At 54.1% G+C, this 22,818-nt stretch overlaps 1 protein-coding gene and 1 long non-coding RNA gene across 4 annotated transcripts in view; one reads left to right on the plus strand and one right to left on the minus strand.

The window, feature by feature from the left end:
• LOC311586196 overlaps window positions 1-22,818 on the minus strand; it is an 86,174-nt gene that overhangs the window by 35,536 nt on the left and 27,820 nt on the right. The window lies entirely within an intron of this gene.
• Window positions 2,665-19,319, plus strand: CCDC88B (coiled-coil domain containing 88B). Of its 3 annotated transcripts, none has more exons than XM_084760383.1 (27): window positions 2,665-2,801; window positions 3,076-3,233; window positions 3,374-3,485; window positions 3,565-3,634; window positions 3,713-3,771; window positions 3,868-3,951; window positions 4,714-4,857; window positions 5,022-5,170; window positions 5,296-5,377; window positions 5,471-5,629; window positions 6,050-6,196; window positions 6,367-6,475; window positions 6,610-6,746; window positions 6,834-7,991; window positions 12,546-12,673; window positions 12,744-12,861; window positions 13,150-13,248; window positions 13,349-13,489; window positions 14,119-14,375; window positions 14,672-14,815; window positions 14,976-15,162; window positions 15,267-15,412; window positions 15,589-15,687; window positions 15,906-15,930; window positions 16,590-16,796; window positions 16,951-17,019; window positions 18,782-19,319. In XM_084760383.1, exons 1-27 carry the CDS (start codon window positions 2,742-2,744, stop codon window positions 19,193-19,195), a joined length of 4,662 nt encoding a protein of 1,553 aa, XP_084616509.1. In that variant the 5' UTR covers window positions 2,665-2,741; the 3' UTR covers window positions 19,196-19,319. The 3 variants fall into 3 exon arrangements, 2 of the variants coding, with proteins under 2 accessions (XP_084616509.1, XP_084616510.1); XM_084760384.1 differs by having other exon boundaries at window positions 15,906-16,072; window positions 18,782-18,966; XR_014775185.1 differs by lacking the exons at window positions 15,906-15,930; window positions 18,782-19,319.

Consider the following 22,818-nt stretch of genomic DNA (forward strand, 5'->3'; position numbering starts at 1 on the left):
TTCAAGAGGCCTGAAGCTGACAACCCTTTGGGTAGCATTACTAGAAGGGGCCAGGGCTTGGCTGGCTCATTCAACAAGCGCGTATGCTGAGCCCCCCACCGCCCCATTTGCGAACTGCCCAGCACTTCAGAAGCTCCACTTTCCCAGGTGTTCCAAGGACGAGCCTCTTCCTTACAATCTTGTGTGCTTTCCCGCTGCCCGGTCAGCCCCAGCCCACCTTGACTTGATGTCCCTTGCTCCTTATCCTGTGGCCTTGTTGCTCTCCTCTAGTTGGTCTACCACCAACTTCATAGCTGTTGGCCCTTAGGCAGCTCTCTTAGCCTTTCTATGCCTCAAGTATTTTTTCCCCCTCTGTAAGATGAGAAACAGTCCATAGTTTTTACTTCACTGAGAAGAGTCCAGCACAAATGGGTTAATAAGAGCCAAGTACTTGTTAACCATGCTCAGCTCATGCAGAGCCTATGTTTGCTGTAATTTCCAGTACTTGTATTTACTTTAATTTTTGGTTACGTTTGTGTGTGGGTTTCCATATGCCACCATGAGTGTGTGGACATCAGAGGGCTGCTTGCAGGAGATGTTTTTTCCCTTCTACTGTAGGGCCTGGTGACTGAACTTAAGCTGTCAGACTTCAAGGCCTGATGAGCCATCTCACCTGTCCTTAGATGTAGCCGAGGTTGGCCTTGAAATTTTGTATTTGTTTTTTGTTTTTCAAAACAGTATCTCTCTGTGTAGCCTTGGCTGTCTTGGACTCGCTTTGTAGACCAGGCTGGCCTGGAACTTGCAGCGATCCACCTGCCTCTGTCTCCTGAGTGCGGGGATTAAAGGCGTGTGCCACCATACCTGGCTGGCCTTGAAGTTTTGATGTTCTTGTTTCTGCCTCCTGAGTGCTAGGATTACAGGCATGTGCCACCACAGCTCCATTGCTGTTATTATTACCTCGTATTACGTCGTCTCTAAGATGTTGTCAAGTGTAATTTTAAAAATGCCCCTAAAGAAAAAAAGCTAACCGCGTCCCAGGCTCTTCATCACTAGGACTTTTATTTTATATTTCTCAGAAACAGCTGCTTTCTGATTAGATTCCGGTTCACATCATATAAGATTCCGATGCACACACGAACAGGATGATAGAATCGAAATGAATCTGTGACTCCATGGCAGAATTCCCACAGAGATGCGACTCCTGTGATCACTTCTGCTGGGAGTCCTCAGGCCTGCTCCCTGCTGCCTCCTGCTCTGCAGAATACATCCCAGAGCCGCACTGCTTCAAACAGGTTCCACTACCAGCTTGGGGACTTGAAAACCAGGACCACATTGCTGAGGTGTTGGGGTGATCTCAGATCAGACAGGGCTCTCCCCAGTGTGCTCCTACCATTTGGGTTGAGGGTTCAGAGTGCTCCCTGAAGGGCCTCAGGGTCCTTCACGGTGCTCTCACCTCTCCCCAGGAATCCTTGCTGAGGCTTTGGATAGCCTTCATTCTCAGCAGGGGTCCTGGTGAACTCAGTCAGCACTAATCTCCTGCCTCCTCTGGGAGGCCCTCTGTGACTGCCCTGTGAAAGCACTTAGTAGGACTACAGTGTCATACTTTGTGTGACTATTATCACTATCATTTTCTATTTACTTACTTTTTTATTTTGTTTTGTTTTTTGATTTTTGTTTTCAAGACAGGGTTTCTCTGTGTAGCCCTGGCTGTTCTGGACTCTCTTTTGTAGACTAGGCTGGCCTTGAACTCACGGTGATCCGTCTGCCTCTGCCTCCCAAGTGCTGGGATTAAAAGTGCGCATCGCATCACCATGCCTAGCTTATTTACTTATTTTTGAGACAAGGTCTCTCTAAATAGCCCTGGATGTCTTGGAAGTCACTGTGTAGATCAGGCTGGATTTGAACCCATGGAGATCCACCTACCTCTGCCTTCTGAGTGCTGGGATTAAAGATAATGCCTGGCATTATCATTATTCTGGGAGACAGTCTTGCTAAATTGTCTTAGCTGGTCTAGCATTCACTATAGGTAGTCCAGGATGGCCCTGAACTCCTGATTCTCCTGTCCCTACCTTCTGAGAGCTGAATTATAGGCATCTATCTCTACACTCGGTTTATAGGGTGCTAGGGATTGAACCCAGGGCCTTGTGCACACTAAGTAAGCACACCACTGACTAGTGATCTGTTGCTTCCTTCTAGGGAGTTTACAGATGGGAAGCTGAGGCTGGCAGCTGAGGTTACCAGCCCATAGTCCACACCCTTCAGGAATTCAAACAGGAGATGGCTGGGACATGTGGCATCTGTGGCAGGCTTCAAGGTTTGAGATGGATTGCCCTGAGGCTGAAGAAGATACCAAGTGAAGCCAGACCTATAGATTCCACGGCAAGGCCAGAACCCCTTTAGTGACCACAGAGTGCCAGGCTACGGTCACCCTCTCTTGGCCTGAGAGGAAAGGTCTTCCCATCACTGCCTGTAGAATCAGGAATCCTGTAGGCCTCCCCTCAGCTGACTTACAGCTTTGTTATTAGTCTAATCCAAGACCCAGGGACGAAGGAGTTGTCTGTGTGTGTCTGTGTGTGTGTCTGTGTGTGTGTGCGTGCGCGCTGCCGCTGCCGAGGACTCGTAACCCTGCAGAAGCCCGGAAGAAGGAAGCTGCATAGGGTCTGTGGCTGGGCCGCTGGGATCCCCCAGCTGGGGACTTCCTCTTCCTCTCAGAGCAGGTGTAGCTGCCACAGCGTGACAGGGACTACACCCTGACCCCTAACATGGAGGGGGCCAAGGGGCCCAGGCTCAGAGACTTCCTGAGTGGGAGTCTGGCCACCTGGGTGAGGGTCAGGTGGGAGAGCTGGGAGGGGAAGAGGGAGTGTCAGGGCAGAAGGGGAGCTGGGGGAGGGGCGGCTGGGGTGTATAGAGTGCGGCGGGCAGAGGAGTGGAAGGCAGGGAGGGGTCTAGGATCTGAGACCAGAGGCATTCAAGGGCACTGGTGGTGGCGGGTGGGATCCTAGAGTGTGTTGGAACAGAACGTGGACTCAGGATGGACTTACTGGTCAGAGGGGAGTTTCCACCTGTTGAGCTGACTTCTCCTGTTTGTCTCCATAGACGCTGGGACTGGCTGGGCTGGTGGGGGAGGCAGAAGAATCAGGGGGAACAGAGGAGGAGGAGGAGGAGGAAGAGGGAGAGGAGGAGCCTTTTTGTACAGAGAAGAGATTCCTGCGGCTGAGCGAAGGGGCCTTACTCCTCCGGGTGCTAGGCATCATGTAAGAGCTACAGGGACAATGGGTCTGAGGGGGAGGGGGGCTGGGAATGGTGGGAGGAGCCTGAGGGTAAAGGGCAAGGCCCGTCTGGTGGGAGAAGTCCTCAAACCAAGCTCTCATCCATGTCCCCTGGGTGACCACAGTGCTCCCAGTTCCCGAGGAGGACTTAGGATGGTCAGGGACCGTGATGGTCCTGCAGCCTGTCGGATGTGGAACCTCCGTCATCTGTGGGGGCGGCTGAGGGATTTCTACCAGGTAAGGCATGGGGAAGACCTGACAAGGGAGTCTGTCAGCCCGCCGTCAAGGTGCCTTTCTCAGTGTCGGCCTGTTCTAGGAGGAACTGCAGCTGCTGATCCTGTCACCGCCCCCAGACTTCCAGACACTGGGTTCTGACCCCTTCTCAGGTGCTGTGTCCTACCTGCCCTCTAGCCTCTGTCCCTGCCCCATGTCCCCACTTGACCCTTTGTGGCTTGTGCCTGCAGAAGAGGCAGTGGACGAGCTGGAAGGCATCCTTCGGCTGTTGTTGGGGGCCTCAGTGCAGGTGAGGAGGAGGAAGGGAGAGGCAAGGAGAGTGGGGTTCTGACAGGAGGAGGAGGGAGCCCCTGTGTGCCAGCTTTGGGCTTCCTGTCTACCACAGTGTGAACACCGGGAGCTCTTCATCCGTCACATCCGGGGCCTCAGCCTTGATGTCCAGAGCGAGCTGGCTGTTGCAATCCAGGAGGTACTGATGCAGTGATAAAGTCTAGGGTCTTGATTGGGTTCGTTTTTTCTCTGCCAGTTAAAGAATTAAAAGGCAGGGGGGGAAAACCTGAAGCTCAGCAGGTGGCAGCAGAGAAATCTCACACACAGCTGACAGGATCAGGCAGTTAAGAAAGACGTCTAAGCCGGGTGTGGTGGCGCATGCCTTTAATCCCAGCACTCGGGAGGCAGAGGTAGGCGGATCGCTGTAAGTTCGAGGCCAGCCTGGTCTACAAAGTGAGTCCAGGACGGCCAAGGCTACACAGAGAGACCCTGTCTCGAAAAACAAAACAAAACAACAAAAAAAAAGAAAGGCATCTAATAAATAAATAAAAAATTTTAAAAAAATTAAAAAAAAAAAGAAAGGTGTCTATTGGGAATGAGCAAACACATACATGCAGCAGACATGCAGCATTGAGAAAAGGACCCTCTCTTTTCTGGAGGTCCGGGGGTTTTAAAGTCTCTGAAGAGTCTTCTTCCCTCTACTTGAGGGTTGGTGGGTTTGAAGACCCATAATTGATTGGTTCAAAATTGTTGTGTGACATATCTTGATCAGGCCTTGACCTTCTTGAGCCAATCCATCAGCAGGATGCCTCCACCAGCCGCCCAACTTCCGTCTATAGACAGCAGGTTGAGGAAAAAGCTGGCCATCTTGGAAATTTGCCACCTTTATTACCTAGTCATGGCCCCTAGTCTTGGGGGCGGAGTCTAACTCCTTTTGATGGATTGCTCTTCGAACCCTCAGGTGACCCAGCCTGGTGCTGGTGTGGTACTGCCTCTGGCTGGCCCAGAGTCTGGAGAGCTGGCAGCTGCGGAGCTGGAGATGCAGTTAAGGAGCCTGACGGGGATGATGTCCAAATTGGTGCGAGAGCGTGATCTGGGGGCACAGGTAGGGGTCAGGCTACAGTCACATGGGGCTGAGCAGGGGAGATGGGGTTTGGGGCCGATGTCGGGGTCTGTCAGTTGTCATAACCCAGAATGCTTTTGTGGGGATTGGAAGTCTGATGTGCAGAGGTTTTGGAAGGTGTCTCTTGACCTTTGACTTTGCGCCAGCGGTTGGCTGAACTGCTGCTGGAGCGGGAGCCAGCCCGCTTGCTGTTGCCAGAGGCTCCTGCTAAAGCTTCTGCGGAGGGTCCCTCGCACCATCTGGCTCTGCAGTTGACCAATGCCAAGGCCCAGCTGAGACGCCTGCGCCAGGAGGTGTGAGTGTCTGCAGGCTAGGGAAGGAGCCAGTGGAACCAGGATGAGCCCCCAACCCTGGGGGTGTGGTATGACCCAGGTGTGGGGCTGCGGCTGGCAGACACCCTCCATCACCCTATCCCTCCAGGGAGGAGAAGGCCGAGCTTCTGCTGGACTCCCAGGCCGAGGTGCAGGGCTTGGAGGCTGAAATTCGAAAGCTCCGCCAGGAGGTGCGCTCGAATGTCTCTTGCCACACTGTCCCCTCTCCATCGTGGTCCCCTCACCACTCTGGGCTAATCCTAGTTCCACACCGTCTGGGCCAGGTCCAGGCGTTGTCCGGACAAGCCAAGCGGGCAGAGCTCTATCGCGAGGAGGCAGAGGCGCTGCGCGAGAGGGCCGGCCGCCTGCCGCGCCTGCAGGAGGAGCTGCGGCGCTGTCGCGAGAGGCTTCAGGCAGCCGAGGTCTTCAAGAGCCGGCTGGAGGTGAGCTGGGGGCGGGGTGGATGCGGAGCATGGTGCATATGTGGGCGTGGTCTGGTGGTGGGACATGCAGAAGGGGGCTGTCCAGCTTTGTTGCGGGAGACCGTGATAGCTGGGAGAAGTGGGCGGATAGAAGGGAAAGAGGAGACTATCCAGGGGGCGGTCTTGAAGAGACCCGTGGGGCACGGGTAGTCTCCAGGGAGATACTAGCAAGTACTGATGAGTGTGGTCTGGAGGGATGTGGCCTTGGAAAGCATTTCTTTGGGGCGGGGTACCTGGGGAGACAGCTGAGAGAGCTAGGGAAAGACATAGGGAAAGGAGGTAGGTCCTGAAGCCATCCCAGGGGAAGGAAACTGGACCCGCCAGGCGCTGATGAGGATAAGGGTTGCATCTCATCAGAGATTCTCCCGGCTTTCCCACTAGGAGGAGAAGGTGCTTTCTGGGGCCCTGGAGGCCTCGAAGGCCCTGCTGGAGGAACAGCTGGAGGTTGCCCGAGAGCGCTCAGCCAGGCTGCATGAGACCCAGCGGGAGAATCTCCTGCTGCGCACGCGGCTAGGCGAGGCCCATGCGGTGAGCCAGATTGACCTGTCCATCAGTCTATTGTCCCTGGTCCCCCATGACTCCAGTGATGCCCCAGGTTTCTCTAAGTGATTCCTGTAGCCTTTTGGGATGTCCAGACTTGCACAGTTGGCCTGGGCCAGGTGAGGAAGGCTGTGCTGACCCACAACCCCACACCCCAGGACCTAGACTCTCTGCGGCATCATCTGGAGCAGCTGGTGGAGGAGAATGTGGGGCTGGAGCTGGAACTTCAGAGGAGCCTGGAGCCGACCCCACGCTCCCCTGGTGAGGGTGAGTCCGGTCTGTGGGGGAGGGTAAGGACCTGAGAGGGAGGCAGACTCTCAGAGGCCCTTAGTCGGTTTCTGAGAGGTGTCAGTGAGGAGTCAGGGAACGTGGAGAGAGTCCTGACTTGGCTGTATCTCCAGCTCCCCTACCGGGAGCAACACCCTCACTGCAAGATGAGGTGAGGGAAGCGGAGGCTGGGCGGCTGAGGAAAGTGGAACAGGAGAACCGGGAGCTTCGAGGTCTGCTGCAGATGCTCAGCGGGCAGCTGGGCAGCCAGGTAGGTCCCTCCAGCATCTTTATCCTCATTGGTTACCACCCCCCACCCCTCCTAATGGTCCCCCTTGTATCTCTCATATGTCCGCAGCACCCTCTGCTGGAGGAGCAGGGCAAGGAGTCCATGCTGCCAGTGCCCAGTGGGGCTCCTGTAACTCCCCTGGCCCCAGGCCACAGCCTCAGAAGCCGGGCTTGCCAGATAGGAGGTGAGGGCGCTGAATCTTTGGACTTGCCTTCCACAACATCAGAGTCTGAGGTCACAAGGTCATCTGAGTGTCCCGAGGCACCTGATTCACACCCAGAGGCAGAACATCCTTTCCAGATGGTTTCTCCAGATCCCCACACCTCAGACCTAACTCCACAAGAGTCAGACCCTACTGTGGAGACACTTGAGTCCCTGGAGAAGTCCAGTCATAGAGGCTCTCTCCAGAGCCCCATTGTCTGGGCCCCTCCACAGGGTCCAGAGATCAGAACTGAAGTGCAGGAGTTGCTAGGAGAGACTGGAAGCAAGGAGGCTCTCAAAGAGGAGTTGGTACCCAAGGCCGAGGTCGTGAAACAGGAGAGCGCTGAGTGCAGGCCCAGATCTTCAGGGTTCATCCTCCTGGATCCGCTGAATTATCAGGAGACCCTGAACCAGGGGTCAGAACTGTCCGAAGAGCAGACAGAGGCAGGAGGGCACGAACAGAGGCCCAAGGGGCTGGTCAGTAAACGGATCCCTCAGAAGCCACAGCAAACATCAGAAGGAGCTCCTGCTGCCTGGTCTGGGGAGGAGCCAGTCTCAGAGGAGACCCTGGCCAGTGCTGTCCCCGAGGAGCAGGCCATCAGAGCGGAGGTGGCACAACTAAGGAGAGAGGTTATGGACCTTGAAGCTAAACTGCAAGCCCAGGCCCAAAGACTGGAGGCCCGGAGTGCGGAAGCAGTCGGCCTGTCTGAGGAGCTGGCCCGAGCACGCAGAGCAGAGGCTGAGGCCCATCAGGAGGCAGAGGCCCAGGCTCGAGAGCAGGCCTGTCTGCGTAAAGCAGTGGATACAGCCAGCCTGGAGCTGGAGGCTGCGTCTCGAGAGCGAGAGGCACTGGCAGAGGCACTCGCAGCAGCAGGCCGGGAGCGGAGGCAGTGGGAACGCGAGGGGCCCAGACTGCGGGCTCAAGTTGAGGCTGCGGAGCAGCAGGTGCAGGCTCTGGAAAGCCAGGTCCGATGTCATCTGGAGAAGGCTGAAAGGGAGCACCTGGAGAAGCAAGCCCTTAGGGAGGTATGTGGGGGTACGGGAGTGGGCCAGGGACAAGAGGACCTGGGCCGGTTGCTGGGATGTGCAGCATGGGATCCTTCACTGCACTGAGATAGGACAGAAAGTAGAAAATCCAGGCCACAGCTGATACAGCCGATAGCCAGTCCTTGATGGGCTGGGCTACAGGGGGAACTCACACTGCCAGTCCTGCGGTCTATCCTGTACCCTGTGTGGTAGTCTTTGCCCCTTTGCCCCGGGCCCCTTCCTCCTGTATAAAACAGAGAGGCTGTGCCTTACAGCTCTCGTAGTCTGTCGGCAGAGCAGGGCGATGGTGGGAACGGGCTGACTCATACTTGCCGAGGCCTGTTTTAAGTGACCTAACAGTAGTTCCTCAGGAGCCGGGCATGGACTCCATTCTGGAGAGAGCGTGCCTGGCATGCACAAAGGCCCAGACTCCATTCCCAACTCCACATACACTACACACAGTGGCACACGCTTGTTATCTCAGCGCTCGGGACATGGAGGCAGGAGGATCAGAAGTTCAAGGCCATTGTTCTGGTTTGTTTTTCTTTCTTTCTTTCTTTCTTTCTTTCTTTTTTTGTTTCTTTGTTTGTTTGTTTGTTTTCGAGACAGGGTTTCCCTATGTAGCCTTGGCTGCCCTGGACTCACTTTGTGGACCAGGCTGGCCTCGAACTCACAGTGATCTGCCTGCCTCTACCTCCCGAGTGCTGGGACTACAAGTGTGCGCCACCACACTTATCTAGTTTGTGTTAAACACTATGACCAAAAGTCAGTTGGGTAGGAAAGGGTTTATTTCATCTTACAGATCATGGTCTTTTTTGTCTTTGTTTTTGTTTTTTTCGAGACAGGGTTTCTCTGTGTAGCCTTGACCATCCTGGACTCACTTTGTAGACAGGCACAGATCACGGTCTTTTATGAAGGAAGTCGAGGCAGGGACTCAAAGAAGGACCACGGAGACAGGAACTGAATGAAGCAGAGGCCATGGAGGAGCTCTGCTTGCTGCCTTCTCTTCATAGCTTACTCACCTTGCACTTTTATACGACTCAGGACAACCTGTCTGGGCATGGTACCACTCACAGTGGTGTGGGTTCTCCCACATTAATCGTTAACCAGGGGAATGCCCCACAGACTTGCCTGTAGACAATTTGATGGAGGAGTTTTTCCAGCTGAGGTTCCCTGTTCCCAGATGACTGGCTTATGTCAAGTCGACAGCACAGGCATCCTTGACTATATAGCGAACTGGAGGCTAGCTTGGGTTACATGAAACTCTGTCTTGAGAGAAAACAAAAACAAAACGTTCACTGAAGATGAAGCACGCTGGGCAGTCGTAGCACATGCCTTTATCCCAGGAGACAAAGGCAGGCGGATCTCTGTGAGTTCAAGGCCAGCCCAGCTTGGTCTACATAGTGAGTTCTAGCACAGCCAGGGCTACACAGAAACCCTGTCTTTAAAAAATAAAAATGCTACTACTACCAATTATAAAGATGAAGTGTTAGCTCTGTATCCAGGACTGAGTAGAAATGTCTGTGTGGGTGTGAGAGGCATTCGGGGGAAATTACTAATATTCTACTTGATGCTTGAAGATTAAGAACTTTGATGAGCCGGGCCGTGGTGGCGCATGCCTTTAATCCCAGCACTTGGGAGGCAGAGGCAGGCAGATCTCTGAGTTCGAGTACAGCCTGGTCTACAAAGAGATTCCAGGACAGCCAGGGCTCTGCTACACAGAGAAACCCTGTCTTGAAAAAAACCAAACTCAACCAAACCAAAACAACAACAACAAAGAACTTTGATGAGGTGGATGACAAGGACTCTAAGGCATTGTAGATGCTGGGAGACCCGGAAGTCACCTCTGAAGGGGTTGCTACTCCATCCACAGGCATGGAAAGCCTCAGGGTGTGTGTAGGTTGAGTTTGAGGAGGGTCTCCTTGGTGGATGGGGAGCCTGGGCCCATCAGGAGGCAGTGGCCGTAGTAACCGTGACAAGAGGGGCTGGCAGGGGCACAGGGTCAGTGACGGGGGTGGGGGTGGGGTGGGAGGTGGGGGTGAAGGGAAGAATCTAGAAATATTTGTGTTCTTTATTCACACACACACTTTGTGAGGCCAGTTAAGGCTCTGTACCAGGGTGTGTGTGTGTGCGCGTGCGTGCGTGCGTGTGTATGTGTGTGTGTGTGTAGCAGGGGTGCCCATATGCAGAGGAGACAGGACAGTTCTGGGAGTCATGGGTCAAGGCTGGATATATCAGGGAAAGCTTCCAGGGAGAGGTGGATAGGGGCAGATCCAGGTATGAGTCGGAGACGTCAGGAGAGGTGAAACTGGGGAAGGATTAAGCAGGTTTCCTGTTGGGCAGGGTGAAAGCTTTCTTCTATGCTGAGGGGGAGGCCGGAGGTTCTGTTTTGAGTGAATGGTACCGCTGGAGGCTGGAGATGAGCAAAATGGTCAGTCCACATGGGGAGGCAGAGCCAAGGACAGCACAGGGCAATGGCAAAGGTGTTAGAATAGAGCTGTGGGTACCAGGACTGGGGACTGGGGGCTCCAGTTTGAGCAGTTTCCGTTCCATCCCAGGGCACAGACAGGAAGAGCACTTCCTATAGGCCCCATCCAGTGGTGAGGATGGGGGGACGGGATGGGGGCGGTGCCAGTTGGCACAGGCTAGGCACTGCACAGAGTAGGTGTGGGTAAAGAGCAAGCGAATGGTGAGAGAGGGTCTTTCTGGGGTACATACTGTAGGGCGGGACCCAGAGATCCGCCATCCCTCATGACTGTCAGCTGTGTGGAGTGTGGAGTGGAGCAAGTCACTTCTGAGTGTCAATGTCCTCATCTGTGAAGTGAAAACAGAACTGTACCTGCCCCTCGTGTGGTGGTATATGTCTGCAGTCATGCCACTGGGAAGCTGAGGCAGGAGGATTGAGAGTTAGAGACCAGCCTGAGCTATATAGCGCTACAAACCTCTAATCCCAAGCACTTGGGGCAGAGGCGGGAGGGTCGCTGTGAGTCTGGGGTTAGCTTGATTCTTAGGGATAGGAATGCATAGCGAGACCCTGTCTCGGAAATAAATAATAAATAAATAACCAAAGAGAGAGAATAAAAAAGAACAAGGGGCGTGGGGGAGAAATAGTTCCTATGTCCTAGGAGTTCATAAAACACTGGATGGCAAGAGTTTAGATGTGCCTGGCGCTCAGGACACGGTTGCTTTTGGGGGAGGAGGACTAGTGGTAGGCTGGCAGTGAAGGTAAGGGCGGGCCCGGGAGAGCCAGTGGCTTGGAGGACTTAGAGGGTGGGAGAGTCTGGGTGTAGAGAGAATCATCATGATTTCCTGACTCAAACAGTTCCGGGAACTACTTGGATGTGGCGCTGAAGGAGCTGGCTAGCAGGGCAGACAGAGAAGGGACCCTAAGGCTTTCAAGTGGGCACAGAGGCCTCCCAGGGCATTGGGTAGAGCTATGGCGAGAACAGGATTGGGCAGGACCCCAGGTCTCCATTTTTATCTGTACTTTGCTTCTCTTATCTCTCTCTAGCAGTGTCAGGGCCCTAGGAGCCAGACAGGCAGCAGGGCCTTATGGGAATTGTAGTTCTGCTCTTCTTTTTGGTTTTCTGAGACAGGGTTTCTCTGTGTAGCCCTGGCTGTCCTGGAACTTGCTATGTAGATCAGGCTGGCCTTGAACTTAGAGATCAGCCTGCTCTGTCTCACGAGTGCTGGGATTAAATGTGTGCACCACCACTGCCAGCAGAATTATAGTGTTTTAACCAGAGGCTATGCCCACATCTGTTGGGCAAAGGTGTGGAGAGTTGCTACCTAGGGTGATGGCTTAACAACAGTCTTAGTTTCAGAGATGGGATGTGGCCAGTGGCTGGGCAGTGTTACCTTTGCGTAGCTTTATCTTTCCAGGGTCCCCAGGAGTCAGAATGGTTTGGCCTCCCTCCTCTAGGAGCTCACAGGTCAGAATTGGCCTTCCACCCCTACCCTGGAATGGTGTGGCCCAACCGTCAAATGCCATAGTCTCTGACCAACCTCTGCATGCCAGCGCTGTGGTTAGGCCCGAGTTCCTGTTCCGACTGTGGTGGAGGGTGCTATGCAGGCCCACCTCCACTGAGCCCCTGCACATGGCTGGTGTGGCGGCTCGCAGCGCTCGTCACCCTCCTGGGTACATGCGAAACTATGGGCTGAAAGAGGTGAAGCCACATGCTTAGCGTGCACCCCTGACTCCTCACTCAGGGGCTGCTGCCACACCCTGTCATATCCGTTCTGCAAAGCCACTGGCTCTCCCCCTCCAGGTCCTTTATTCAAGGTCTCCCACCGAGCCTAGACCTTCTTATGTAGCCCAGGCTGGCCTTAACTTTGTAGCCACCCCCTGCCTTAGCTTCTTGAGTGTTGGTCTTACAGATGTAAACCATGTTTGCCAGCTGAGAACACAGAGACCACAAAGGCTTAAAGACATTTGCCAGGTTAACAGAACAAGGCAGAGTGCAAGGCCTGTCTCTAGCCCTTCCCTATCTCTGGGGGAGAGGAATGTTCCCCACCTTCACCTCCACTTGCTGAGCTTGCTCTGCCTGCCCTCAGGAGCTGGAGAAGGCCGTAGCCCGGGGCCAGGAGCTGGGGGCCCGGCTGGAGCACCTGCAGGGAGAGCTGGACCAGGCAGCCTTGGAGCGCCAGAAGTTCCTTCTCGAACAGGAAAGCCAGCACCAGAGGTGGGCATAGCGGCTGGGGGCAGGGAGGGAGAGGGCAATCAGGGCTGGGTGTTAAGGTTTCTCCTGGTAGGTACCAGCGTCTGGAGCAGCGGCTAGAAGCTGAGCTACAGGCAGCTTCTGCCAGTAAGGAGGAAGCATTGATGGAGCTCAAGGCCAGAGCCCTGCAGTTGGAGGAGGAGCTGATTCAGGTAAAGCTGTCCTGGGAACTGAGGTGCAGACCCCTTGGCCCCGACCTGGGAGTAGGGCAATCAGGGCTGCCAGGGTTCGGGTCTTACTTCTGGATTGTTGGCTGCTAGGGCTCACCTCATATCCTGGTGGGGCTGCTTCCTCTATTTCTTAAACATCTTCTTGGGGTGACTGGTTTGCCTTTTGGCTTGGGCTCCAACACTTCCGTGTGTGTGTGTGTGTGTGTGTGTGTGTGTGTGTGTGTGTGTGTGTGTGACCTGTGATCTGTCCCCTGGACCCTGTCCCCGTAGCTGCGCCAGTACCCTGTGGGCCTGGCGACTGAGGCGCAAACTGAGCCTCGGACTGTGGAAACCCAGAATGGTCGACGGCTCATTGAGGTGGAGCGAAGTGTGAGTGACAGGATATGGAATGCCCAGGGGATTGGGGGGTCGGAGGTGGGGGTGGGGGACGACCAGCCGCTTAGCCACTGATAATCTCCCCTTCTGGCAGAATGCCACACTGGTGGCTGAGAAGGCAGCTCTGCAGGGGCAGCTGCAGCACCTGGAGGGGCAGCTGGGGAGCCTGCAGGGACGTGCACAGGAGCTCCTGCTGCAGAGTCAGCGGGCGCAGGAGCACAGCAGCCGTCTGCAGGTGGGCAGCAGCTCGAGGCCTTTGTCTTCTGCCCATCTGTGCCATGTTGTGCCCTCTTTCCTTGGCCTGGCCAACCGCCCCACTTGTTTCCACAGTGCTTTCTCTCTGACCGTTGCAGTCTATACCTTCTCCCTTTCTGAATCCACACCCACAGCTGTTTCTTGCCTATCACCTCACCATCTCACCCCCCCCCCCCCCCCCCCGCTTCCATGCTGGTCATTATTAGTCTTTAACCCCTTCCCTGTTGTCCCATCCCTGTTTTGGGTGTCTTGCACGGCTTGGCTTTTCCCTGAGACCATGATGCTTCTCTATGACTCTCCCCCCAGCCCCCCTGAGACAGGGCTTCTCTGTGTAGCCTTGGCTGTCCTGGACTCACTTTGTAGACCAGGCTGGTCTCGAACTCACAGCGATTTGCCTGCCTCTGCCTCCCGAGTGCTGGGAGTAAAGGCGTGCGCCACCACGGCCTGGCTCTTTCTATGGCTTTTAACCTCTGCCTGTTCTTCTGCCATCCATCTGCTTCCTCCACAGCCAGCTCCTGTCCTGTGCCCTATGGTCTCAGGCCTTTCTTCTTATTTCTTGTGGGCTGGGTGCCCTCACTGCAGCAGTCCTGCCCCTCTGCTTCACCCTAGGCTGAAAAGTCTATGATGGAGGTTCAGGGCCAGGAGCTGCACAGGAAGCTGGAGGTGCTAGAAGAAGAGGTGCGGGCAGCCCGCCGGGCCCAGGAGGAGACTCGTGGGCAGCAGCAGGCTCTGCTTCGGGACCATGAGGCCCTGGCTCAGCTGCAGCGAAGGCAAGAGATGGAGCTTGAGGGACTGTTGGTGCGACACCGAGATCTCAAGGCCAATATGCGTGCACTGGAGCTGGCCCACCGTGAGCTTCAGGGCCGGTGAGTCTCCCCAAATGACCCATGTCTCTCTCCTGTAGGCTCTCTTGCCTGTCTTCCTCAACAGATCTGACCCAAGGGGAGTTCAATACTTGGCATATCTATCCTACAGCTGCTTTCTTGCGGGGAGGTCTGGCTCCCCAACTTTGAGGCTGGACGGTGGCACTTGGCATGGTGTTGTGCCTCGAGGCTTTGTGGGGTGTGTTGCTTGTGCTTAGGAGGAGTCAGACTTCCAGATTCCCACAAGGCAGTGCCTATTTGCCAAGGCTGCAGCTCCTTTGGGCCCCTTGTCCATACAGGCACGAGCAGCTGCAGGCCCAGCGGGCCAGTGTGGAAGCACAAGAGGTGGCCCTTCTGGCAGAGCGTGAGCGCCTGATGCAGGATGGGCATCGGCAGCGGGGCCTGGAGGAGGAGCTGCGGAGATTGCAGAATGAACACGAGAGGTATCAGCTCTGTGGCGGACGTGCTCCCACCCCCACACCCGCCCCCCCCCCCCCCCCCCAGTTCAGCATTCCTACTTGAGAAGTGAATTAGCCGCTGTCCCTGCTTCGCCTCCTCTCTGTGGGCGTGGCTCTTGGAGAGCAGTTCTCTTTGCTTCCAAAGAGCTCAGATGCTACTGGCTGAGGTATCTCGGGAGCGAGGAGAGCTCCAGGGTGAACGCGGGGAGCTGCGGGGTCGCCTGGCGAGGCTGGAGCTGGAGCGAGCCCAGCTTGAGATGCAGAGCCAGCAGCTGCGTGAGTCCAACCAGCAGCTGGACTTGAGTGCCTGTCGGCTGACCACACAGTGTGAGGTATGGTGGCAGTGTCGCGGCGGGCCTGGGGTAGCCAAAGTCGGCAAGCTAGGCTGAGACAGTCTCGAGCCGGGTACTCATCCCGGCCTTGCTGCTGCCCGCAGTTGCTGACCCAGCTTCGCAGCGCGCAGGAGGAGGAGAACAGGCAGCTGTTAGCTGAGGTACAGGCCCTGAGTCGGGAGAACAGAGAGCTGATGGAGCGCAGTTTGGAGAGTAGAGACCATCTGCATCGAGAGCAGCGAGAATACCTGTGAGCAGGGCCACGCCCCCTGGTCCTTCAGGGAGCACCCCCCACCCCGCCCTCGGGTCCTAGGGAAAGGTCCCAGACACAGGGCAGTCTTACCTGCCATGTGGCAGTGTTGGGTTACATCTTCTTCTGCCAGGGCTTTGCCAGGATTTCTGTAAACCCATTCTTCTTCCTACCAGGGACCAGCTCAATGCCTTGCGCCGTGAGAAGCAGAAGCTGGTGGAGAAAATCATGGACCAGTACCGTGTGCTGGAACCTGGGCCCCTGCCCCGCACCAAGTGAGGCCCCACCTTTCGGAACCGAGATCCTGCTAACCTTTGCCCTGTCCTACCCTCTGACCCCCAGCTCCCCAAGAGCCAGGCTGGGGTGCAGGTCTTAGAAAGGTTGCCTGACCCTTTTCATTCCCTGACAACGACTCTCCCTCCATTTTTTTGTTTTGTTTTGTTTTGTTTTGTTTTCTGTTTCCTTATCCCTTCTTATGCCCTCTTGCCCCTAGGAAGGGCAGCTGGCTGGCAGACAAGGTGAAGAGGCTCATACGGCCCCGGCGGGAGGGGGCCCTCCATGGGGGGCCACGCCTGGGGGCCGATGGGGCTGGCAGCACCGAGAGCCTGGGGGGCCCCTTGGAGACGGAGCTCCCTGAGGGCAGGGAGGCAGATGGGACAGGTGGGTTCTGAGGGCCTGGTGACCAGGATGTCCGTATCCCATGTCTCCCACCCTTGGCATCTGCCATACTGTCTGGCTTGCACATAACGCCTCCCAGGCCTTCCCTGCCACCTGCCTCTACCTGCCTTGATGCTGTTGGCTGCGCTCTGCTCCTGGCCTGCAGAGTCTCCTGTCTGGCTCCTCCTTTCTGCCTGTATTGCCACCTCCCCATTTGTATACAACCCACGGACATGCCTAAGACCTCAGAGCAGCAGGGCGCCTCAGGGAAGGGTTATTTATCCTTGATGGTACAGACGGAAACTGAGGACCAGAGAGGATGAGGTGCCTTGCTGAAGGCCACACAGGGAGCTGTTGTGTGAGCCAGCAGCACACTGGCCAGGCTCATCTGCCAGGTCTCTTCCCTTCTACACTCTGTTCTTCTTCCTACCTCGTGTCCCTTGACCCACTGGCTCTCTGCTTGCCTGCCCCCTCCCTGTACTTGGGTGACAGCCCCTCCCCATGCATGTGCATCTCACAGGGTCCCCTTCACCGGCACCCATGCGCCGTGTCCAGAGCTCTCTCTGCTTGGGAGACGAGACCCTGTCAGGTGGGCAGCGGCGAAGACTCAGCTCCCGGTTCCCTGGGGGGCGAAGCTCTGAGTCATTTAGTCCAGGGGACACCCCAAGGCAGCGGTTCCGGCAGCGCAGGCCAGGCCCACTGGGGGCAGCCAGCGCCCACAGCAAAGGTGAGACATAGAGGTTCTGAATGTGAGGCCCCATCATCCGGTGGACCCAGCACTTTGGGGGGAGGAGATTCATTCCTGTTAGTCTCTACGTTCCCGTGTGCCTTGCCCACCACTGCCTGGCACCGGGGCCCAGCGACTGCCTTTTGGTCCCCAGGATCTGGTGTGGAATGGGACGGTTCCATTAAGACCCCCCCAGAACCTGAAACAGATGCCAGTCGAGAGGGTGAGTCGAGGTTATGTGTGTCCATCTGGGGTCTCTGGCAAGTCTTGTTCACCAATAGTTTCTTCTAATGAGGAAGGATCCTTTACCAAACACCAGCTGGTGTGCTCCTGGGGGTATGCAGGGAATAGTCTGGCGTAGGGAGGCAGACAGCAAACACTGCCTGAAAATAGTCACTGTTGGCAGCAGCCCGACTGACAGCGGGGCATGGGTGTACATGCCAGTCAGCCCAGCACCTGGGAGGCTGAGGTAAGGAGACTTACAAGTTCAAGACCAGCCTAAGCTCTATGGCAAGACTCTGTCTTAAAGAGGAAAAAAAAGGACATATGATCTGAGCTACTACATGTGTTTTTTTTTGGTGGGGTGGGGGCGGTTGTTGTTTTTCCTTTTTAGTAACCCTGTCAGAAACCATAAATATAGGTACAACGATTTTAACGACAGACTCCTTTAGTTCTGCCTAAATGATTACCTTTTCAATGTGCAATTAGTGCAAAAACTAACAAATAAGATTTTCTTTTTATAATTATTTTACTTTTTGAGATAGAGTCTCACTGTGCAGCCTGGCTGGCCTGGAACTTACTATGTAGATCAGGCTAGACTCAAACTCACAAAGATCTGCCTATTTCTGCCTCATGAGTGCTGGGGTTAAAGGTGTGATCAACCATGTCCAGCTCAAGATTTTCTTTCTTTTTAAATATTTATTATTATGTATACAGTGTTCTGCCTGCATGTACACCTGCAGGCCAGAAGAGGGCATCAGATGATATTATAGATGGTTGTGAGCCACCATGGGGCTGTTGGGAATTGAACTCAGGACCTCTGGAAGAGCAGTTAGTGCTCTTAACCTCTGAGCCATCTCTCCAGCCCTTCTTTTTTTCTTTTTCTTGAGACAAGGTCTCACATTGCCTAGACTGGCCTTGAACTGATTTTCCTGCCTCTACCTTCTCCATGTGGGATTGTAGGTATGCCTGACTATGCCTTACTGGTTTTGTTTGTTTGTTTTTGTTTTTGAGACAAGGTCTTGTTATATAGCCCAAGATGGCCTAGAACTCACTGTGTAGCCCAGGTTGTCCACAAATTTGTGGCAATCCTCCTGCGTCAACTTTCTTAGTGCTAGTATAATAGTCGTGTGCTAGCATATCCTTTGTTTGTTTGTTTTGTTTTTTGAGACAGAGTCTCTCTGTGTAGCCTTGGCTGTCCTAGACTCACTTTGTAGACCAGGCTGGCCTTGAACTCACAGCGATTCACCTGCCTCTGCCTCCCAAGTGCTGGGATTAAAGGCGTGCACCACCAAGCCTGGCCATTATTTTTTTTATACTAAGTTTTTAAAATTTAGCAAGCATTTCACATGTAAGCATATAGCAGTTTATGATAGGAGGTTATAGTGCTGGGGAAGGGGTGTGTGTGTGTGTGTGTGTGTGTGAGTGTGTAGATGTGTGTGTGTATAGGGGTGTGTGTGTGTAGGGGTATGTGTGTGTATGTAGGTGTGTGTGTGTAGATGTGTGTGGGTGTGTGTGTAGGTGTGTGTGTGTGGGGGGGTGTGCGCGCGTGCACGCATGGGGATGTGAGGGCAAACTGGGATTTGAATGAGTGCACTGGTTGGGGACAAGCCTCAGAAAGAAGCTGAAATTTAGGGAGAGCTTGGAGGCAGGCTGGCTCAGGGAGGTGGAGGACTAGCCGGTGGCTAAGGCTCAGGGTTCTATGGGCTGTCTTGATTGCTGGGCATCTTCTTGGCAGGAATCCTAAGTCCAACTTTTCTCTCTAGTCCTCCAGGAGCAGAAACCGGAGAAACACCCCTCTACTTCTTCCCTCAGCCAGTGACACTGTGGGGACAGAAGGCTTAGGAGTGCAGACTTCTCCACATTGTAGGGTCAGTGGGTCTCCTAGGCAGCCCAAGAGCCAGGGACTCCAAGAAGAGTCCTGGAACAAAGAGGCCTGGCCTCCCAGGTCCCCCACAACCTATCCTAGGGCCCCGAGAAGGAGCTGGGACAGGGGCTGTGCCTGGTCCCAACAGGCGGCTCCTGGCCAGCACTCTTGCTCTGCCATACGGCCAGCATTGAGGAGGCGATCTCTGGGTGATCCCCCAGCTGAAGGATGCTGGCAAGAGTGGGCAAGAGAGCCCTCCGCCTGGTCTAGGTGGGGAGGCCAGGCCCACTCCCTGGGGACAGGCCTGGGCTGATATCTGAGCCTTGTCTGGGACATGGGGGGGAGAAAAGAATAAAGCTGTAATCCTACGAATCTGGGTTCTGTGCCTTCTGGGTGCCCCTGGGAGACTGGAGGCGCTAGAGATTTCTAGTGGTGGACCAGCGAGCCATGCCTGGACCAGCGAGCCATGCCTGGACCAGCGAGCCATGCCTGGACCAGCGAGCCATGCCTGGACCAGGTAGCAAAAGGAATTATAGTGTGGCCATTTGGAGATGCCAAAACCTGGATGTGCTGGTCAGGTGGGCAACCAGTGGTGGGCAGGGCCTGGGCAGGCATTCAACAGTGGATGAAAGCTGGGATCTGGGATCTGAGACACAGTGACCTTGGTTGGCCCTGACCCTGTCCCTCGGGGCACCTCTTTTCTCTCTTCCCCCACCCCTTTAGGGTTGAGTTCTGCCTCTGGGAGCTCAGAGTCTGGCTATAAAAGGTCACTGTGTGTCACACCTGTGAGCTGGGTCCCTAGGATGATGACTCGGAAGGGAAACTGGTGTAGTTAGCTCCAGTTGTCAACTTGCCACCTGGGAAGAGGAAACCTAAGCGAGGAATTGCCACTATCGGACTGGCGTACTGGGCATTCTCTTGACTGCTAATGGTCCACTGTGATGGTATACCCCCAGCAGGTGAACCTGGCTATTTAAAAAAAAAAAAAGCTAGCAGAAGGTCTAGAGAGATGGCTCAACAGTTAAGAACACTTGCTGCTCTTCTGGAAGGCCCAAGTTCAGTTCCCAGAGCCCACATTGGGCAGCTCACAGCCGTCTGTAACCCCGGCTCTAGGGAATGTCTCTGGGCTCCGTGGGCATCTGCACTCATGTGCACACACCCACATGGAGGCACACACACCCATACATGACTAAAAATAATAAAAATATTAAAAAGAAAAAAGAAAGCTCTCTGAGAAAGCCAAAGGAGGGGAGCCAGCAAGCCGTGTCCTCCGCTGTCTTCCGTCCAGTTCCTAGCTCCATGTTACTGCCCTGGCTTTGCTTGCAGAACTGCGACCTTTAACCCAGATAAACATTTTCTTCCCCAAGTTGTTTTTGGTCAGAGTGATTTTTTGTTTTTGTTTTTTGGTTTTTTGAGACAACATTTCTCTGTGTAGCCTTGGTTGTCCTGGACTCACTTTGTAGACCAGGCTGGCCTTGAACTCACAGTGATCCGCCTGCCTCTGCCTCCCGAGTGCTGGGATTAAAGGCGTGCGCCACCACTGCCCAGCTGGTCAGAGTGTTTTATCACAGCCATAGAGAAGCAGAGTAATATAAACGTTGGTACTGGGAATGAAGGACATTGGTGTGATAGACCTGACCATGGGGCTTTTATGCCATTGGCTGTTTTGTGGGAAGAAGGTAGAAGGATTTGGAATTTGGGGCTAGAAAAGCCATTGAGTTCTCAGAGCTTGAAGACTGGTGGGAACCGGGAAGACCATGGCAAAAGCAGACAAGAGGCCCGGCCTGTGACGTTTCAGAGAGAAGTCTGACAGCCCTTCAGGGTCTACCAAGGTTGTCTGTGTGATATATTTTAATCAAGAACCAGTGAAAGTGTGAGATGGAGGCCAGCTTGGTCTACAAAGTGAGTCCAAGACAGCCAAGGCTACACAGAGAAACCCTGTCTTGAAAAAAACAAAAAAAAAAACAACAAAAAAAAACAACCAACCAAACCAAGCCCCCCCCCCAAAAAAAAGCAGTAACCGCGATCCAGGTGGTGGCAGCAGCGTAGCACATGCCTTTAGTCCCGGGACTACACACAGCCGGGGCTACACAGAGAAACCCTACTTCAGAGGAAGTGAAGCTTTGCTTTGTGGGGACAATGGCTGTTTGTTAGCTAGGGTTGGAAAGTCAGCTGTCACTAACAAAAAACCACCATCCTTGAGGCAAAGACTTCTGGACGTGTTTCTCAGGGTCACCACAGAGAAGTTGTGGCCTAGTGGGGGGACAAGGCTGTATTTCAAGTCTTCAGCAGAACTTGGCAAACAATGTGTACCAATGGTCCTGGCCTTGAAGGCATGAAAGTGTCATGCTGAGGCTTGGTAACCTGTGGCAGGGTCAGAGTGCCCGGAAGGGAGGCCAGGAGGCCTTTGGCGAAGGTGCAGCTCTCAGATGCAATGGAGACTCAGGTTATTGGAGAGTCCAGGACAAGGAGGTGAATGCCACGGAGAGCAGCAGCTGTGGATAGGAGCTGACTTGAGCTTTCCAGATCGGCTACGTGTGCTGCAGACAGCAGGACAGAAGAGTAGAGCTGCCTAAGTGCCAGCCCTTTCGGAGCCAGAAGAACGTGAGTGAGTCCCAGATGCTAGGTACTGAGATACAGGCTTTGATGTGACTACCTGATGTTAGGTTTTTCTTTATTTGATTATATCATATCTGTGTCTTGGTGCTTCCCTTTTGAAATAAAGTATGCAACTATTTTGAATGTTACAGCAGCCCACATTTAAGAGACTAGACTATTTTAAAAAGATAATTTAGATTTTTTTTTTTTTTTTTTGAGACAGGGCTTCTCTGTGTAGCCCTGGCTGTCCTGGAACTTGCTGTGTAGACCAGCCTGGCCTCAAACTCAGAGACCTGTCTGCTTCTGCCTCCCGAGTGCCGGGATTAAAGGAGTGTGCCACCACTGCCCAGCTGGACTGCCTTTTATATTGTGATATTAACACGAGCTCTTGGGGACAAACAAGAAAGGAAAGCTTATGCTTTAACAGAGATATGCTTGGGTGCCAAAGTTGACAAGGCGTGGAACGTCATAGTTTGCTTGTCAAACTTGACACCCAGGAAGCAGGACTCTCACAGCTGAGGAAGTGCCTCCATCAGATTGGCCTATGGGCATGTCTGTGGAGGCATTTTCTCCATTGCTAGCTAATTGATACAGGAAGGCATAATTCACTGTGGGTGGTACATCCCTAGGTAGGTGGGCTTGGGTTATGTAATAAAACTAGCTTGAGCAAGCCAAGGGATCTCTGTGTCAGTTCCTGTCCCCACATTCCTGCCTTGAGCTCCTGCCTTGACATCCCTCGATTACAGGACTGTAATCTGTAAACTAAGCAACGCCCCCTTCCCCAAGCTGCTTTCAGTCAGTGGTTTTTTTGTTTTTTGTTTTTTTTGTTTTTTTTAAAATCACAGCAACAGAGAAGCAAACTAATTCAGGGACAATTAGACTGGGTGGCAGGATGTGAGTCAGGGCACCTGGGGCTGCCCAAGGGAGGGTGGGGCTCCCTGGGAAAGGTGGAGTGGGGTCCTTGAGCAATCAGCCCTGTGGGCTCCCTCTTTAGTTTTCTTCCGAAATTATATTTGTTTTCTATTATGCTGTATGTTTGTGTTGTATCTGGGTGCAGGCACGTAGATCTAAGGGACATCCTGTGCAAGTCAGTTTTCTCCTTCTACCATGTGGGGATCAGGCATCCAACTCTGATGGTCTCCGTTGGGACAAAAGCAACTTTACCCATGTAAAGTGGCTTTCTGTTTTTGAAGTGTACTCTCAAGACACCTCCCCCACCGCACCCCCAGTTGTCGGCCCAGCAGCAAGAGCCTAGGGCTCGTGGGTCCAGGGAATATAAAGATCTCTGCTGTACTTGCTGGGATTAAAGAGTGGTCCTAAAGAAGGCTGGGATTTATG

Source organism: Acomys minous (assembly GCF_964271855.1).
Source record: "Acomys minous genome assembly, chromosome: 2".
Lineage (NCBI taxonomy): Eukaryota > Metazoa > Chordata > Mammalia > Rodentia > Muridae > Acomys > Acomys minous.

Coding starts and splice junctions, on each gene's coding strand:
- CCDC88B (XM_084760383.1), top strand. CDS start 2,742: ATGGAGGGGGCCAAGGGGCCCAGGCTCAGAGACTTCCTGAGTGGGAGT. Junction 4,858..5,021: donor AGCGTGATCTGGGGGCACAG/GTAGGGGTCAGG, acceptor ACTTTGCGCCAG/CGGTTGGCTGAACTGCTGCT. Junction 5,171..5,295: donor AGACGCCTGCGCCAGGAGGT/GTGAGTGTCTGC, acceptor CTATCCCTCCAG/GGAGGAGAAGGCCGAGCTTC.